At 38.2% G+C, this 17,452-nt stretch overlaps 1 protein-coding gene across 1 annotated transcript; it reads right to left on the bottom strand.

The window, feature by feature from the left end:
- Nucleotides 1-1,168: 1,168 nt before the first annotated feature.
- Nucleotides 1,169-3,380, bottom strand: LOC115739432 (probable xyloglucan endotransglucosylase/hydrolase protein 6). The gene is made up of 4 exons (XM_030672524.2): nucleotides 3,118-3,380; nucleotides 2,497-2,597; nucleotides 2,165-2,361; nucleotides 1,169-1,834 (listed from the first exon to the last, which is right to left on the bottom strand). The coding sequence occupies exons 1-4, from the start codon at nucleotides 3,305-3,307 to the stop codon at nucleotides 1,444-1,446; spliced, it is 879 nt and encodes a 292-aa protein (XP_030528384.1). The 5' UTR covers nucleotides 3,308-3,380; the 3' UTR covers nucleotides 1,169-1,443.
- Between the last annotated feature and the right edge of the window lie 14,072 nt (nucleotides 3,381-17,452).

Here is a 17,452-nt window from a genome sequence, read left to right as displayed (position 1 = left end):
TCCATGTGGAGTAGCCCTCAGATCCATCAAGTTGAAAGGTGATAAGACGTAAATCCGGTCCGTCGACCGATGAGGTGTAGAGTGGGTCCCCTATCTCCGGTCGGTAGCCGTCGATTCCGATCCGGTACGGATATGCGGTTTGGAAACCGGGTAGGGATTTGACCCGACCCCCGATTGACCCGATTGGGGCCCTTGCCCCGCACACCCCACATATAATACATTGGGCCCGAGGACTGGACTTGCCCTAATTGCGGCCGGCGAGCCTTCCCTAGGGCGAGCATGCGTTTGGCCCATTTCCGTAGCAGCAGGCAATGATGATCCCAAAACAATTAGCTGAATGGGCTGGCCAGAAATGGACTACCCCCGGTTGGGCGTAACTTGAAAAAATTGCGACCGATTGGGCTAAGCCTGAATACCGGGTTACGCTTTGGGCTCCGAGATCCGAGATAAATTTTCATCAGAATGAATCGGGTTCTCTTCATGGACATTGTTGTCGTTTTTCATGGTATCTTTGAGAAGGTGATTTCTACACAGAGTGTCAAGTGTTTTGTAGGTTGGTAAACCTTTTCGCAATAACAAGAGCAAGAATGATTTGGAAGACAATCAAGGAATGATACGTGCGGAAGCTAAGCTAGGATGGCTAGGCGCTTCGATACCATGTCAAAAGATGAAAGAGAATAGGAAAAACGTATATTGTATTACGTATTCGAATAAATGTACACATGTCTATTTATAATCCTAGAAAGAGAGAAAATAATAGAAGGTGTATAAACATGATTGTATCTTTTCAAAATAAAGATTCAGTTAAATCAGAATTTGCCAAATTGACTCCATCAATCCTCAATCGCAATCTTGAATCAAGATCTTCAATATTTCCAACAATTTTTTACCACCATAGCTCTTTAATGAGCTTAGCCGAGCCGTCCATTTTGCAGCCTTAGTCCATATAATATAATTAAGCTCGGAGCTGCTTAAACATATTTATTGTTAGTTCAATTAAGATGCGATGTATATGGGCATATAAATTAAAATTACCCCTAATTATGCAAATGCAAATTAATAACATCGTACATATGTTGGATAACTAAGACAGGTAACTTCGCGTTGACAACCCATCGTTCCTATATAGAAAACCAATCCTGCGTCTAATATTAGAAGGACTGCTAGCTTGGGATAATCTCATAGACAGTTTATATTGACACTTTATTCCTGAAAGAAAATTACACGAATTAACACACAACAAATTACGAGGAGCAGAAATTGACTTTTGCCAACTTTGCTGGCTCATAAACATAAAAGCACAGCCCCACTTTATATATGCATCGTATAGCATTTCCCAATTTGTGATGCGTAGGACCAAGTATAAGTCAAGGCGACATAATTTCTTGTATATTTTGGCTTAGAAATCCCTCTTTCGTCCTTGTTTGGAGCAGCAAATTCTCTTTATATTCCTGCTTCGCACTCGGGTGGGATCATTGGGTACCTCGATCTATCGGCACAATAATCATAAATCATGTGGTTCATTCTGACCCATCTGTATCGCTGTGTCTCGACCGCGCTCAACTGTTGGTATGAAGCGCCCTCCCACCAGTTCTTAGGGTCCGAGGCGCAGCTCGCTGGCTCCGGAACTGAGCAGCCCTCAATGTCGAAGTCCTTGTAGTACGCGTAGAACGGGGCCTTGGACCAGTCGATCTTCTCGAGGCCCCCTCTTGTTGCCCAGTCATCTGCTTCCCACAGTGTGGAGTAGATTCCCATGGGCTGGTATGTTGGGTATGGCACTCCCTTGGCCTCATTGTTCTTGTACACTCTTATGGGCATTTCATCTACATAGAATCTGCAAAAATCCCATCAAAGAATGACTAAAACTATTGGGTTGTAGCAGTGGGATTCATTCCAGTGAATCAAGTTCGTATTAAAATCTATATAAAAGGACGCGCACCGTGCAAGATACAGAAAAAATAGCTTAATTTGTCATATTGGTTGAAAAGTGTATAGCTCGATAAATCCTTTTTCTATTGCTAATGGACATGAAAGCCGGAAAGCCTCAATAAGTCTACTGAAGGAGCCATCCATGAAAGTCAATACTGAGCATGCACACTGACACTCCAGAGTTGCTTTATCGAGACTCCATCAGAAACTTGTCAGAAAGCATTTGACGTCTTACACGACATGGTGGTGGTTCCAGAGGATGGAGTAAGTGTGGAAGTCCGCGGCCGGGTCGAACCAGAGGTTCACCCTCTGCTCTCGGTCGCCCTTCCCGTGAGCGTACACGTTGGTCTGGACCGTGTAGGGTTGACCGCTTCGATTCCCCAAGAACTCGAAGTCCAGCTCGTCCCGTACGTTGTCCGTGTTTGAGTTCATCTGTCGGCCAAGCCAAACACACCCGGGTCATGCAACAAGTTAGTCTGGGGATCACAACTCACACGCTAGGAAGAAGAAGAAGAAGAAGAAGAAGAAGAAGAGAGAGTCTGATTTCTGTCTAGAGACAAAACATACGTAAAAGGCGGTGACGGTTCCAGCAGAGTCTCCGGGGACGAGCTTGATCTTCATGCTCACACGTCCAAACATGTACTGGCGTTTCGAAGCAAATCCACATCCTGTAACATGTATTGTTGAAGTTCATCCCTCATTCAACCGAGATAAGCAGCTAATTAAAATGTTTTTGCTCTTCTCTTTGTTTTGATCGCGTTCTTTGAACTAATAAACACTTGTCCAAATATAATGTTATGGCGATTTTTTTCTATGGTATCATGTAATATTTGAATTATTCGGTTTTCTAATGGATGCATGCAATCCTCCATACACATTAAGCTAAACGTTATTTGAGACAACTAAAATTACAGTCCATTTATGTACTGACTCCTTATTTTCCAACTTAATTTCACATGCCATTTGTGGAACGTGACAACCATGAATATCCCATCAATATGCCCCACCCATTCTTGTCCTTATTTGTATGGTATGGTACTATTTGGTTAAAACGTGTGCTTGACGAGTCACTTGATAGGAAAACAATGACAATTTCATCCATTGTCCTCGTCTACAATGACGATGATAGTAAACTTGCATGCGCAAGACTTTAGTCAAGTCGAGATAGTCTGTGCGTAAATATGCTACCTGAATTTTGGTCGAGAATGAGTTGAATGGTCGCCCCACCATTGATTTGCCTGATATGGGAATCAGCCCACGTAACGTGGAAGTCCTGAAGAAAAGTCGCCGGTCGACCCAAAACCGAAACCAGAGGAGAGCACGAGAGAACACAGAAGGCAGCTAGCGTGACGAGATCGAGAGGTCGCCGAGGATGCATGACTGAAGCGAAAAAGAAGATAAAGACAGGAGAGGGAATAACTCAAGTTGATCGAGTGTGACTTAAAAGAGAGGAGCTGGGTTTCCTTATATATAGAGCGTTAGCAATGGGGGAAGAGAGAGAGAGAGAGAGAAGGATTGATTTGGTCATTCAGATGGAAAACGCCATGACCGCCCTTTGTTTTCCATCCAGCTAATGGCAAGCCGTCACTTGGACCCACTATCTCTCTCTTTCGGGCGTGCACACATAAATTGAGCTCCAATTTAATTTCTTCAACCTGATTTTGAATGGACAATCAGCCACAGTCCCAACCGCTCTTAGTTTTAAGCTCATAATTAAGTTGGGCAATATAGTTTCACTTTGTTTGAAGGGATAAATTCATCAGAAGTCCTAAATAGATAATCAAGTGTTAAATCTTATCAAATTGGTGCAATCAAATCCCTCTATTAATTCCGACTGATTTTTTTAGCGGAGAATACTAACTGGTCTTTACTTTCTTAAGACAGGTGGTCTCGGTGTGAAGCTTGTATTACTTTTTAACCTGAGATAGGCTGATGTGGCATCTTCTTCTTCCTCTGAGCTCAAAGGACCATGGCTGCTGGGGTGCTTCAAAGATCAAATGGCCATGACAGCGAGCTTTGACCTCGATCTCAAGTGGCCATTGCTGGCCATTGCCCCTGACCGCTTAAGCTCGAAGTTCAAAGCCATGGCCAAATCTGGCTCGGAAGCTCGAATCCATGGCCAGATCTTTTTAAGAGTTGCGTGCTTTTAAGGTTGTAATAAATCTGAAGAAAGCGAAGAAGCTCCGAAGTTGGAATTGTACTCATTAGGGAATGTTAACCTCAATATCGTATTTTTGCTGAATCGAATCGACAACCTCCAGCAGTCAACGTGACTGAGACGAACATTTTATAACGAAGGGAGCGCCAATCCTCTCTGATCAAGGAATAATTAAGACTGGAAACCTATGAAGGCCAACACATTCATTCTCGCGAGGTTCAAGGTCACTACGAGCTTCGGAGTCAGATCTGGCCATGGCCGTGAGCTTCGAGCTTAAGCGGCCATGACCGAAACTTGCTGCTGCCACTGCCTTTTAAGTTCGAAGGAAGGAAAAGATGTTGGATAACGAAGAAGGAATGGCAGATCAGTACCTCTCTCTTCAAGAATTATAACAAATGGCACGTCGGCTAACGTTTTTCCTTTTTTCTTTTTTTTAATTGCACCAACTTAATAAGTTTTAGGATTTTTATTACACTTTTTGAAAATTTGAAAATTCAAATAGACTTTCTTTATAACTTTTAGTATTTTAAGATATACTTATCCTTTTTTTTATATTCATAATTTCTGAAACTCTCACAACTCTAAAATGTCGATACATAGATTCATTTATAGTTTCTCATAATTTTAAGAAACTTCCTTAATACTAGAAACGCTAAATAGAAAATAAAAGAAGTAGTTACTTATTTTTATCATATATATATAAAACAATTCCTTAAACTTAGATGATATAAAAGCAAAAGTGTCACTTTGTTCTATTTTTTTTTTCCGGATAAGTACACTAGAAGTCTTAAAACTTACAAAAAGTACGACCGAGTCCTAAAAGTTGTTAAAATGATGTAATCAAGTCATCCCGTTTATTCCATCCAACTTAGCTCACGAAAAATACTGACCTAGCTTTTTTTATTATTATTTTGTCTATCCTATGTGGCGATGAAATGTTTAAAACGATTTTGTTTTGGTCCAAACCTAATTTTTAATATATTTTTTTTGAAATAAATATAAAAAAAATATAGAGGTGAGAACTAGTGGCGAGGGTCGAGTATGGCCTGTGGGGGTCATCGGCCTCGGCCGGTGGTCAGCAACCCCCACCTATCATGGCCCACCCTCGACGGCCTGTCTCGATGATGGTGGGGCGGCGGCGGCAGCCCTCAACGCCGGTTCTCTCCTCTATCTTTTTTCTTTTTTTTTTAAATTAAATTTAGCTTATTTTGAAAATTATATTTAGAAAAAAATCTGGTATGGACCAAAACAATATCGTTTAGGCCTTATATTTCATATTTTAGCCGGGTCATCGTCACGTAGGAAAGAGAAAATATTTATAAAAAAAAAAAAAAGCTACATCGGCATTTTCTGTTAATGAAATTGGATAGAATTAATGGAAAGGCTCCATTGCTCCAGTTTGAAAAGTTGTAGGACTTGATTACACTTTTAGTAAGTTTTGTGACTCAATTATGCTTTGGTAATGAGTATTATTTTTGTCGGAGCACTCATCCCCCTCTTTTTTGTTCTTTTCCCCATATTACATGAGAGAGAATGTTAAGATAAGGATCATCCGACTGCATCGTCCTCCAACTCTGTTTACATTTAATTTGTGGATCGGTAGCACGTTTCGTGCGTGCGATGGGCTAGGACTATCTCCAGATTCCCTACGGTTGGACATTACAACATTATCACGAGCTTTAATTGCATGTGGTCCAAATTTTTTAAGTGATATTTTGTGGGGTTTTGTAGAAAATCGTTGTTGTTTTCAGTGCTATTTTCCTTCATCTACACATAACAGACGTTATGAATCCAGAGCCAGAATTCTACCTAAAGGGGGCGAAAGTTCAGCGTACTTGACTAAAGGTGCAGTTAATATGTAATATTACAAGATGCAGGAAAGAAATTTGCGCAATAAATCAGTTTACATAAAATGTAAAATAATAAAAGGGTGTTTTGTTCTTAGCTGAGAATAAAATATTGAAGAATACTACTGAAATAATTTAGTTAGTGGTATGTCTTAAGTTCTTTTATGAAGTTTCATCTTTTTAAAGACACCAAAAAAGCTAATTATTATACTAATATTTCATTTAAAATGAAACTCTAGTTTATGAAAGATAATCGTCTTGCTTGTATAATTTATAAATGGTACACAAAGAAATGTTGTCTATGGAATCATCAATGTGATAAAGGAGTTAAAGAGAAATTGTTTTATAGACTTGTAAATGAAAAGAAAAATATACAATAAACGAGTTAAAGAAAAGAAAAAGGAGAAATATGACATTGGACATAAAATTCTACAGGAAAAATTTCAAATAAGAGTCCGAAGTGCTCTTATTTTCTTAAATAATTGTCTGAAATGGTCATTATTTCAAATAATGGCCTGAAATGGTTATGGTTGTTTCAAATAAAAGCTTAACCTCACCGGTGGGCTATATAATCCGGCCGATTAAGGGCATTTTCATCAAATTACAATTTAAATTTAATTTTTTGCTAAATCAAATTAAGATATAAATAACTAAAAGTTAAAATACAAGAAAAAAAAAAAAAAGGAAACACAAGCGGAAGGGCTACCCTCCCACCTATGGTTGCCTCAACGAGGGCCGGCGACCCCACCAACCAGAGGTGAATGCCAGCAAGCCCTTGCTAGAGCAGGAGAGGGCCGTGACCCTCGCCCGTGTCCAAGGGAGGGTCGTTACCCTCATCTCCGGTCGACGGGGTAGTCGGCCCTCGCTAAGGCTTCGATGACCTTGACAACCATTGCCGTCGTCCTATCATTAATGGGGCAGCCCTCCCGCCCGTGTTTAATTTTTTGAGTTTTTTTTTTTAAATTTTTAGAAAATAGAGAAAGGAAAAAAATGAAGATTGAAAAGAAAAAAATGAAAATTAAATAACAAAAATCCCCCAAACCGATCGGTGAGAGGCCCCTTTTTGAGACTAAAATGGCAACTTCGGACCTTTATGTGAAACAATATCTACTCTAGACCCTTTTTTGAAATAATGAGAACACTTCATGTTCTTATTTGAAATAATGTCCAGCTGATGCCCTTATATGAGAAAATGAATGCATTTCAGGTCTTTATTTGAAAATTTTCCAAATCTAAATGTTACAAAATGTTACACTCAACCAACCCCATGAACGTTGGGAGGCAAAGTCCATTGCCAAACCCTGAACAAGTTTAAATATTTCATTTTTGGGCTTCTTTTGATAAGTTTGCACAGAGCATAGGGGTGCCGCGGCCCCTACTTGCCCTCTTCGCTCCGTTCCTTCTCATCTGTAAATTTAAGAAAATATAAATATGGAGATATGCATGATTATAACCGATTGATTATTGCTAATAAAGTACCGGGTCTTTGATCCTTTTGTTTTAAGTTCCCTAACCTTGAAGAGATTAGTTCATTTTGAGTGAAGTTTAGTAATTTCCCACCGGACTAAAAAAACCAAATTCGCAACTTGAATGGGATTATCTATATCGGAAATTTTTGAATGTCACCTACAATAAGAAAATTGCCAGCGCTTCAAAAAGGGCAAAATGGGTTTAATTACGAAGATGATATCCTCATCCGAAAGCAGCCCAACACTTCAAGAATGCGAGTATATCAATCCTCATCCATTGTCCTATTTTTCGTGGACAGCGTAATGCAAAACTTTACGTAATGTCATATCATGAAATCTCCCTTGCGCCTACCCTGCCCTCGTTCATCACACACCGTGCAGCACATCGTCTTCTCTGTCCCTATTTGCTCGTCAACTGACCCTGGAGTTAAAGGCTCCTCAATTATGAGTGCCCACTCCCCAATTCTATCTGTGAACAGCCAGAGAAATTGATTGATACCGAGTGGGAAATTTGGCTGATACCCCCAAATGGGACCATTTCATAATCCGATCACTGGTACTAAAGGCAGGTCTTGTTAGGCCAGCTTTTCATTGATTGGAACCTGTAGACTTGAATGTCTTCTTTAAACATTGTCCAAACGTGAAAGCCGCTTCGAGGATTATCTCATGTTTGTAGGAGCTGGTGCTCGAGCATATTAAGTTCCACTAGGAACTTTAATTAGTCGATGTTGAAAAGTTAATCTCAAAAGCTTGAGCCAATAGATAGAGGGAAACTACATGGACGTGAGATACTTCATAACCGCATATCTAAGCGATGTGGGGTTGTTATAAACACTCTCCCTCACATATAAGCTAGTCCTTTGCTAGTGCATGATTCGTTTTTTTTTTTTTTTTAAATAGGCTCGGCTCCTATTTCGTGTGAGCAAACTGTAAACCACCAAGGGCAACAAGCATGAGAGAGCGTCCTAAGATTTGAACCCTTTACCTATAAATGTGTGAATGAGTAGTTTCATATATTCCAAATGAAGACTACAAGATGCATTATTAACAGTTCAAGGTGATTATCCAAGGTAAAAGAAATTTAGACTCTTCCATCCTGATTTACAATAACAATATCAATCTATTTTCTCTAGAATATTTTTCTAACTTCATAAATCATGGGTATCCACCAAGGAAAATATACACAAGCGGAGGAAAGGTTCACAAGACATTATGTGACTATATGAGCAACATCGTACCTTAAGCAATTTGAGGAGGTTCACTTCCAGGTTCTTGATGTTGTGAAAGGGTTAGCTTTGTACAGCACTACAGCTGTAACACCATAAGCGAGATGAAGTAGAAAGGATGTGAGAGGAGGATTTAACAAACCTAACGGACGTCGCCGCCTATTCTAAGTTATTCTTGCATGGAGGAATGCTCACATGAAGTAAATCGGCAACCGTTTCATAGTAATATTTACTAGAAACTTCAGGAAATCGTCCCCTGCTTCCTTTAGCAGCGGAAAAACAAACACCATTAGTTTGAAAGAATAAAAATCACTCGTTAACACAATTTCTTCAAAACATGGGTGACATAGGGCATGAGCAATTGATTGAGGGTGGAAATTTCACTTTTGTTGTGCAATAGATGCATAGATACGAATTAAAAAAAATATCCTTTTTATGTGGATGACACAAGAGATTGATTCCTAGTTAGAATTGGACTTCCTTTCCTGACCTTAACCTTGTCCAAAATGGCGACGAAGGGAATATTGATCGCAGGACCAATAAAGATGAGGTCTCAATTGAAACGAAGGTCTTGTAGGTCGAGAACACAAGGGAGGAGATATGAGAACTGAAAGCAAAAGGACAAACGGATCACTTTTGTGTTCAATAATTGAAACAAGAGAATCCTCATATAAACCAACCGTTGTCAGCCACGTGGAACTATTCACGTCAGCCAGGAAAGTTCCCACGTTCAGCAGCACCAAGCTCTTATAGTCCACGTGGAGAAAAAACAGTTGGTTGCGGAGACCACCGTAGAGAGTGACTACTATTGTATAGTCAACAATTATAGGGCCCATTTTGAAATATGGAGAAAGAGTTCTATAAAACATTTAAGAAATCCGCGGGGTACTTCGGCAATCCTGAAAGACCATTTGTTTGGGATATAGCCATCGTAAAAGACGAATTTTGATCGTTTGTTAAGTTTCCTTCATGTATTTCGTACATAATGATGTTAAAATAAATTCGGGAAAAGTGTAAAAAAAAGCTTAAACCTATTGCATTAGTGTTAATTCAGTCATAAACTTTTCACATTTGTGCCAATTAAGTCCTAAATCTTTTACTGATGCCAATTCAATCATAAACCTTTTGCATATTACCATTTCAATCCTAACTATTTTGCATTTATGCTAATTGAGTGAATCTAACCAATTTTGATCAGAAATCGCCGACATGGACATCGATTGTCCATGTGGCTCGGCGGGCGCTAACTTGGATATTTTTTAGTATTATTCTAATAATTTTAATAATTTTTTAAGAATTTCTTTGGTTTTTTTAAAATATTTTTTAAAATTACAAAAAATATATTTAAAAATATCTATGTCAATGCTAGCCGCGCCATGTAGGACTATTGACGTCCACACCATCGATTTTCGACCAAAATTGGCCGAAGTGACTCAATTAGCATAAATGCAAAAGATTTAGAACTAAATTGGCAATAATGCAAAATGTTTAGGATTGAATTGACACCAATAAAAAGTTTATGACTAAATTGGCACCAATGCAAAAATTTTAGGACTGAATTGGCACTAAAAAAAGGTTTAAGGACTAAATTGGCACTAATGCAATAGGTTTAAAACTTTTTTGACACTTATCCCAATAAATTCTAAGAAACTAGCGATCGCGATTTACAATTCACGAACGAAACTCGTTCAAAATCAAGAACGAATGTGGAAATGTGAATAAACAATACATTCCTCCAACCATTGATAAGTTAGACGATTGCAGACGCAAGCATTGAACGACCGACGAATACGGGTTCTACTAGCCAATTATCTCCTATGATAACGATGGAGCGTGTTCTCACTGTCCTCTCTGTAAACGTACATTCTTCATACATGCTTTAAAAATGACGAGAAAATTAACGTGATCGACGGGGGGTTTGGCTTAGATGACCCGTTTAAATATATCGCCATTCACGCCTCTTCAAATAACATCTCTGTTGTTTTGGCTATAACTAACACCTAGAGGGGGTAAATAGGTGTTTGTAAATTAGCTCAAATAAATAATGCGGAATTAAAATAATCGAGTTTAATGGGAGCAAAGATAATCATCAGAATCATGCAATGCTTCTACTAAACAAGAAATAGAGACAGGTAGAAAGTAGAAGACAATGCACAAGAGTTTATAGTGATTCGGCTTTTAATAAACTTACATCCACTCTCCCACACTAACGGCCTACTGGCTGAATTCAAATAAGAGATTACAGAAAGATGTGATTGCTTGACTACAAGCATTTCCAACAGAAGCGAGTTGTGCCTCTATCAAGACTATTTCCCTTTACATACTTGACTTTGTATTACACCTCTCACAACACTTCAAGTAAACGCTTAAGTAGACAGTTTTATCAAATAAAACTCTCTTGGAATAAGGATGATGAACTCTTGATCTCTTTCACTGGTCTTCGAACTTGGTGCTCTTATACTCCTCATCTTGTACACTTCCCGCTAGATAGAACCACTCCGAGGATCAATCTCCAAAACCTGGCCATTGGCCGATTGATAAATAAAGATAATGAGCCGTTGAGGTGAGAACGATTAGAATTTTGAGAGAATTTGTTCGCCCATACAATCAAATCCTAGAATTCTTAAACTAAGCATCTAACAAAGATAATTGTCTAAGCGGTGATTGCAAATTAATCAAGACTCCTCATATGAAAAGTCTCAAGAATATCTTTGAGATTGATTAGTCAATCAATTTAACTTAGGAATGCAATCCTTACTAGATAATTGACCGTTAGTGGGGAAATTAAATCTGCTAAAATAAGCAAGAGAATAAGATTGATTAAATAATGAGGATAAATTAAATCTCAAAATATATCTCGTCATGATTCTCGTATCAGTCTACCTCTATCACGAATCCTGCTTCTATCAAAATAAAAGTATTAAGCATATTAAGTATAAAAGGCATAAAGATATATTTGTAGTGAATCCTCAAAGTATAAATCAAAATCTTTTCAACAAAGTATGGCAGTTTTGTTTCTTTCAAAATCAAACATAATTTCTTGACAATCTCCCCATATTTTGATGGAGACATAACATTTCAAGCGTTCTAACTTTTGAAAAGATTTTAATTAAAGATACTTGCATAAGTAAGATTTTTTCAGGTTATGATTAAAAAAACACAAGTACTATAGCATATGCAAAAATATTTGACAATGAAATTGCTTATTGCACCGCCTCTGCTTTATCTCTTTGTACTCTCTCCCTTTAATAAAAACACAGGTATTAAAGCCATAAACATAGATAATAAAAAAATTTCTTACTACAATGCCTTTGCTTGAACTTCTTGCTTTCTGCCCCTTTTTGTCAACATCATAAATAGGCATAAATAATACTAGGGATAGATAAATTTAAGAACCTCACCAAGTATTATTCAATCAAGGAAAAACACAACAGCAAGTCAGCAAAACACACCAAAAAATCGTTAAAAACAACAAAATAGAAATGAAGTTCTTTTTGAGGACTTAGGATGGGTGTGCTAAGGTGGATGGTTGGTTTATGATGTCGCAAGTAATCTTGACCAGAGCATATGAGGATAGGTTTCTGTCGGTAGGGGTGAGCGGTTCCAGGTTCCTTACGGGTTCCACTTGGAACCCGAAACCTACCCGTTGGAACATGTTCCTTATTTTTTGGAACCTGGAACCTACCCTATCATAGGTTCTAGAGTCGGTTCCAAGGTACCCGAGAACCTATCAATTTCTTTTATTTTCTTTTGTTTTCATTATTAGTTAAGCAAAATAAGACTGAACGCTACAATATCTAAGAGAAAATAGAGATGAGTGGTTTTAGGTTTAGTACATATTACATTCAGAACCCGAAACCAATCCATTGGAACACGTTTATCATTTTTTGAAACCTGAAATCTAAAAATTTGTTAGGCTCCAGATTATACACTCATTATCGGACGATATAGAATATTGTAAGATCGTGCAAAAACATATACCAAGAAAAATATAAAAATTTATTTCAGGATCTAGGGTCTAGGTTCCATGTTCTAGGTAGTGGAACATGGAACCTACCCGTTGGAACAAGTTCCTCAATTTTTGAAACTTGGAACCTACCCTACATACCTTAGAACCCGGAACCAGACCAGATCCTACAGGTTCCGGTTCCAGATTCTCGGTTCTACCCTAAAACCATGCTCACCCTTATCCGTCGCCTTCGACATTTCCTTTGCCAGAGTTAGTAGTTGACTACTCAGAGACTTTCAGAATTACTTCCTGCTGATGGAAGCACATTTGCAGTGTCTCAACTTCAACTTCCGCTTAGAGTTCAGTGTGAAGAATATGCATCTCATCTTTCATTTCTGCTTGTCCCGCTTTGATGTCCTGCATCATCATATTTAAGAGAGACTCACCACGACTGGTAAATAAGGTGCCTATTTCATCATCTGTGTGTACACCAACTGACTCCCCCTGAGCTCTAGCTCTTCCCAGAAACTCACTGAAGTCCTTCTGCCAATAATGATGTGCTCGAATTCTTTTTCAAATGCTTCTTCCCTGTTTTTCAAGAAAGTGTTTCGAATTTTATTTTCCTTTTCCTTGTTATACTCTTCCTTTGCAGCTTTCTGCTTAGCTTTTATTCTGGCCCTCTCATTTGCCATTACTTTAGCAACGGCAGCAGCATCTTCTTCTTCAGCCTCAGTCTAAGCTTCTGCCTCAAATCATGCCTTTGCACCTGCTTCAGCTTTGGCATTAGCTTCTGCCGTAGCCTTTGCTTTTGCTCTTTGTTCGTAACATTATTTTTAGAGATCTCCTTCATATTTGGATTCCATTGGAAGATTTGAAATGATTTGGAGGAAAAAGATTGAATCTTTTAACGAGACAGAAATAGAAGAAGTTTTTCAAACAAAAGATTGAATTTTGAAGACAAGCCCGAGATTTTAGAGATTTGAAATAAAACTGCAATGGACGGTTATTTTAAGAAATACAACAAGGGATAAAATCTTTAAAATCTCGGGCTTGTCTTCAAAATTCAATCTTTAAAATCTTTTAGAACAAAATCAAATATTCAATTAATTAGATAATCAATCAACAAGTCAATCAGATAACCAAAAATATTCGAAAAAATTTGGATATGTACCTGATTTCCTTCCAAATATAATTTCTTGAGCAAGAGATACTTACTTGATACGTCTTTTAATAGAATCACTCGCATTTGATAGAACCATATGAGTAAGGTAGAACCACATGTCTGTATTTGTCCAATTTCTCACAAAGGGATTAATAAAAGCAAGTTCATTCAAATAGACGTTTCTTAAGAGATTTTGTAAATATATGAGCTAATTTATTTTTGGAATCAATAAACTGAATATGAACATCATTATTTTGCACATACTCTCGTATAAAATGGTGCTTAATCTCAATGTGATTAGCTCTTGAAAGAAGAATAGGAGTCTTCGTCTGGTGGATAGCGCTGGTATTATCACACTTCATTCTTCATTGTCAAAGTCGTTGAGTTGTTGCTTCATCCAGAGAATTTTTGCACAGCAACTTCCATGTGCAATGTACTCTGCTTTTGTTGTTGATAGAGCCACTTGATTTGAGTAAAGTCAGACTGATTAGACTTTTCAACGTCTTGAATATCACCATTTGTAGGGGGTGTATCCTGGTTCTGCTTCTTCTTCAATATTATATAAGGCACTATTTTTATCAAATTCTACGTTTATTGACTCTTCCACAGTGTGACAATTCTTGTTGAAGATCTTATTGGCTTTGCTTGAGGTCGAGTAGCCAAGGAATGTAGCCTCATCACTAAGGCTTTGACTACAAGTAGGTCTAAATATATCCATGTGTAGCTGCTCGATTAGTATGAAATGAAATGATTTTAGGGGGAAAAAGGAAGAAATTTAAGAACTCACGCCCACTTATTTATTTTCAATACCTTAGTAAAGGATGATATTGATTAGTACCGATATTAGCCTTTAAAGAGAAAGGCAAGTGAAAGTAGATGAAATTAACTCAAATATATGTCAGTATACAAATGAGGTTGAAAAGGAGTTGTTTTTCACTACACGGGTGAGAGAGTCAATTTCTTGGTTGTGTATTCAACCTGAGGTCCCGAACGCTACTTGTTTTAAGGAATTCTTCTGTCAAACAGGTCGAGACAGTTATGTCCTCAACACGATGAACTATCCCAAACTTGCTAATATCTAGCATGCTCAAGTCAAGCTAGAAATCTGTTGGGTGTAGTTCATATTCCTTATCGACAAACTACAGTTCTCTAGGACGCCAGAGGGTTTTTATAATTTAAGCTCATATTTTATTGGCAATTTGAGCTTGAACCCATGAATAGCTACCGCTATATATACTTATTTTCGCTTGTACTTGAGTGATGCAGTAAAGAGGTGTAAGGTACTAATTGTAGTGGAATTTTCTGCTCAATGTAGCCCTTGATTTAAGGGTAAACCAAGATAAATCTCATATCTCAGATTTTCTCTTTCTTGCTTTTACTCGTTACTCGATCGTGACTTGTGTGCTGAATCCTAACCAAATCGTCATCCAGTAACTCATCTTCTAGATCAAGTCATACGGAAACTTCTACCCCTTGCCTTTACATTAAAGCCATATTTTGTGGCCTCTGTTTTCTTTCTGAGTGCAGAAGGAATACAAACTTTCGCGGGTTCTTGATATGGGAATAACTTTGAGTCTATTACGAATTGACACAATCGACATCTTCTGCTTGGACAATGATGTGATAAACTAACCAAAATGTCCCGTGCACTCGTTATCCATTGGCGGGTACGAGGTCACATCCAGAAGCTCGTCAAGTCTGAGTGGTTGGCGATGATGCATTAGGGGTAGAGACATCTAAAACACATTGATTTCGATGGCTTACCGTCGGATGCAGAAATGAAGGTTCTCTCAATAATGGTATCGACTGTAGGGATTGGAGCTCGGTTTTGTTCTCGGTTATCCAGTTTGAGAAGGTGAACTGGAGAGACCCACGCGTCGAAATTAGCTCAAATTACTCGTGTAGGATATTTTATTTAGAGAGAGTTATTTAATGTAAAATTAAAAGCCCATTCAAGAAGTCATGTTCTATCTTGCAACTTCTTCTTCTTCTTCTTTTAATCTTTTTTCATTCGGGCGATTTGAGATACAGTAAGGTCCAGAGCTATTTCTCCAGCAATTCGTCCTGAACTGATCAACAAGTCATCAATGGCCGACAATGCAGCAAAACTGTGAAATACTCCGGTCTCGTCTCCTTCATTTAATTCCCACCAGGCCACTAGCTATCGCCCCGGTTCTCCAAAATCACTCGCAGATGAGGTTTTCTGGCCTCTGTTTTCCTTTCTTTCTGTTTTTTTTTCCCCTTTCCTTTTCTCTCCTTTAGGTGTTATGGTATGGACTCTACTCCGTTGCTGAATGTTCTGCTTGTGTGCTTGATAAGTCCTCCGATTTCATTGTCTCTCGAAAAGAGGAAATCATTTTTCCTACTTCTGAAGGAAAGACGAAGAAAAATATTTTTGCTATTTTCAAAAAGAAGAAATCGTTTTCTTTACTTTTGAATTTGTTTTTTCCATAAGAAAAAAATATTTTCCTTGATTCGTTTATTTTCTGTGAACCAAACACCGGAAAATCTGAAAAATATTATACTGAAATTTGTTTTCCGTGAAACAAACGGAGCATAAATGTCAGTTTTTTTTTTCCTTTAAAAATTATAGAGGCCGATAAAGTAATTGCCTAAGATACCTTTCTTTTCGGAATAAATTTAGAAACAAAATTGAGGCAATTCAAGTATAGTCTCTAATGCTAGTGATTGGTTAGCATAGCTATTTACTCATTACAAAAGCAAATACAATTGTCTTTATACCATTATTTAGAAGTAGATATACTTGTCTCTAACATGGATCTTAGCTCGGCCTTTGTTTGCTTAGTTAGGGCCCGTGAAAGGATAGACGTAAGAAAGGTCCAATTTCGATATGAATTGAAGGATTCAGGAGCTCCAAGCACTTCGTCAAACGGTCAGTTTTACATGTGGGGTCGACAATCATAAATAAGGATGAGCATGGGTCGGGTGGGTAGGTTCCGAATTTAGACCCTAGAACTGATCCTGTTATAACCGGTTTCAAATTTTTGGAACATGGAACCTACCCTGTTTATTATGGAACTTATTTTGGAACCTATCCTGTTTTTTTGGTTCGGTTCAAGGGTCTACCCAAGAACCTGTTTTTCTTTTTTTTATTTCATTTTTTACAGCAAAATAATATAAGTATCCATGAAACGATTCAAAGGAAAAAATGGATAATAAAACTCACTATCCAACAAAAGCAACAATCATTAATATGAGCAAAGAAATTATAACCCACTAAAAACAGAGGAGGTGAGGCGAGCGAGACTAGGCTTTTTTTTTTTTAACAGTAGCTAAAAACATGTTCCAAAACCAGTCCAGTTCCTAGATACTTGGAATTGAGAACCGGCCTGGTTCCCAAAATTGAGAACCGGTTCTCGAACCTGTTTGGTAGTCCGATCCGGATTTCAGGTAAACCCGATCCGATTGCACACCCCTAATCATAAATCTACAATGGCTTTACTTGTACGTGAGTGTAGCAAGAAATTCTAATGCGGGAGCTGTGACATCCCAAAATTTAGGGCTAGTTCAAGCTTGGGTTCGGACTAATTACAGATAGCCGCCATGGGTTGACATAGCCACCACGGAATAAAGAATCGCCTTCGATATGGATCATGGCTTAGTAAACCAATTGATTATGCTATTGATTGAGGGTCGACTGTGTGGCGACCTTAAATCAAACATGGATCGATTATGATCGACCTCGCCTAGC

This window comes from Rhodamnia argentea, chromosome 11 (genome assembly GCF_020921035.1).
Source record: "Rhodamnia argentea isolate NSW1041297 chromosome 11, ASM2092103v1, whole genome shotgun sequence".
Classification (NCBI taxonomy): Eukaryota; Viridiplantae; Streptophyta; class Magnoliopsida; order Myrtales; family Myrtaceae; genus Rhodamnia; species Rhodamnia argentea.
The sequence above is the reverse complement of the archived record's forward strand: the minus strand, read 5'-3'. Positions and strand labels throughout refer to the sequence as shown.